This window comes from Rhagoletis zephyria, unplaced genomic scaffold, assembly GCF_001687245.7.
Source record: "Rhagoletis zephyria isolate East Lansing unplaced genomic scaffold, Rhagoletis_zephyria_1.1 Rzeph_scaffold_65242, whole genome shotgun sequence".
Classification (NCBI taxonomy): Eukaryota; Metazoa; Arthropoda; class Insecta; order Diptera; family Tephritidae; genus Rhagoletis; species Rhagoletis zephyria.
The window spans coordinates 1-1,462 of record NW_016222293.1 but is presented as its reverse complement, the minus strand read 5'-3'; the positions used below and the strand labels follow the sequence as shown (position 1 = coordinate 1,462).

General features: G+C 40.7%; 1 protein-coding gene across 1 annotated transcript; it reads right to left on the bottom strand.

Annotated features, from left to right (window-relative positions):
* Positions 1-111: 111 nt before the first annotated feature.
* On the bottom strand, positions 112-1,079 carry LOC108356787 (wnt inhibitory factor 1-like). Its single transcript, XM_017607890.1, has one exon. The coding sequence runs from the start codon at positions 990-992 to the stop codon at positions 273-275; it is 720 nt and encodes a 239-aa protein (XP_017463379.1). The 5' UTR covers positions 993-1,079; the 3' UTR covers positions 112-272.
* Positions 1,080-1,462: the final 383 nt, after the last annotated feature.

Below are 1,462 nucleotides of genomic sequence, written 5' to 3'. Positions count from 1 at the left end.
ATCAAAATTTGAGTTTTCATAAAAAGTGGACTTAGCAACTTTTCACTCTGAGCTAGCGATATGTATTTAGCTACAGCTGTGTAAATCAATTAAATTAAATTATAAACTATTTAGGTATCCATGGCATTTCCATATTTCACAGTTTTATTAATATTAAATATTTCCGAATTCTTTTTATATAAACATATACAAACGTATGCAAATAAATCACATAATTAACAGACACAATTTTTTATGGAATTATAGTAACAAACATTTTATTTAAAAGTGTATTACTCATTCATTCCAGAACGTACATCGATCCACACAGTTGCATTGCTCTGTGACTTTGTCGCTTCATCCTCCGGCAACGCCTCACATTTCCCATTGTCGAAGTTGAGTGAATAACCTGCATGACATATGCATTTATAGGGCGCTATGCAATCGGCATTGACGCATAGTTCGGCATCACAAACGGGTGCACATTTGCCCTCATCCTGCACACGGTAACCTTCATCGCAATCGCAAATATTTGGTGATATGCAGCGTCCAAACTGACCACATCCCATCGAACAGATGGGCTCACAACCACCGTTCGTTGTAGCGATATATCCCTCCTTGCAGACGCAACTATTTGGTGCAGCACAGTATTCAGTTTCGACGCAACCTGTTTCGCATTTTGGCTGACACTGATTATCAACCAACGAGTAGCCATCGTTGCAGATGCATTTATTAGGCGCTAAGCAATGCTCATTTTCGCTACAGACTGGCTTATCGCAAGTAGGTACACACTTATCGTCCACTCGCTGGTAGCCTGCGTGGCAAATACAACGTTGTAAGTGCAAATTACAAGCGCCATTCGAGCAATTTACGGGACATTTGAGTTTTCGACAAACTTTCGACATCCATCCATCGACTAGTTCAATATGGCATGTGAGCAAAGCGGCGTCCAGTGAAAGCGGTATGGCGATGAGGAAGCCCAAAGAGGCAGCAGCCAGATGTGGCGTCAGCATTTTTATAAAGAAAAAACAAAAGATTGTTAAAATTGTAAAGTGCTCTGTGTTCACTGACTGACAGTAAATGACTAAGTTGGTGATTTGCAACGCACACACTCCTCACCATTTCNCAGCATTTCATGAACAATGTGACCAACTATTTCATAGCTCAAAGAAGTACAGGTTAGGTTGGGTTAAGTTAACGACGCGAGCTGATTACGAAATTTCGAATGCAGCTAATTTCGATCCCTGAGAGCTCAGTGTTTATTCAGAAGTGCGAGCCAAATCTTAGCCTCGCGTGGGTTGGACAGTCTAAAAGAATGTGTTGAGATTCTACTTCATCTTCCTCTGGACAGCTGATAAAAAAGGACAATTGAAATTCCTAGTCTCACCGCATGATTACCAATCGCACAATGACCTGTCAGAACCCACATAACTTGCCCTTGTTGCATGTGTTTTAAAGTGCCCTATAAAAATATTTGCTGCAG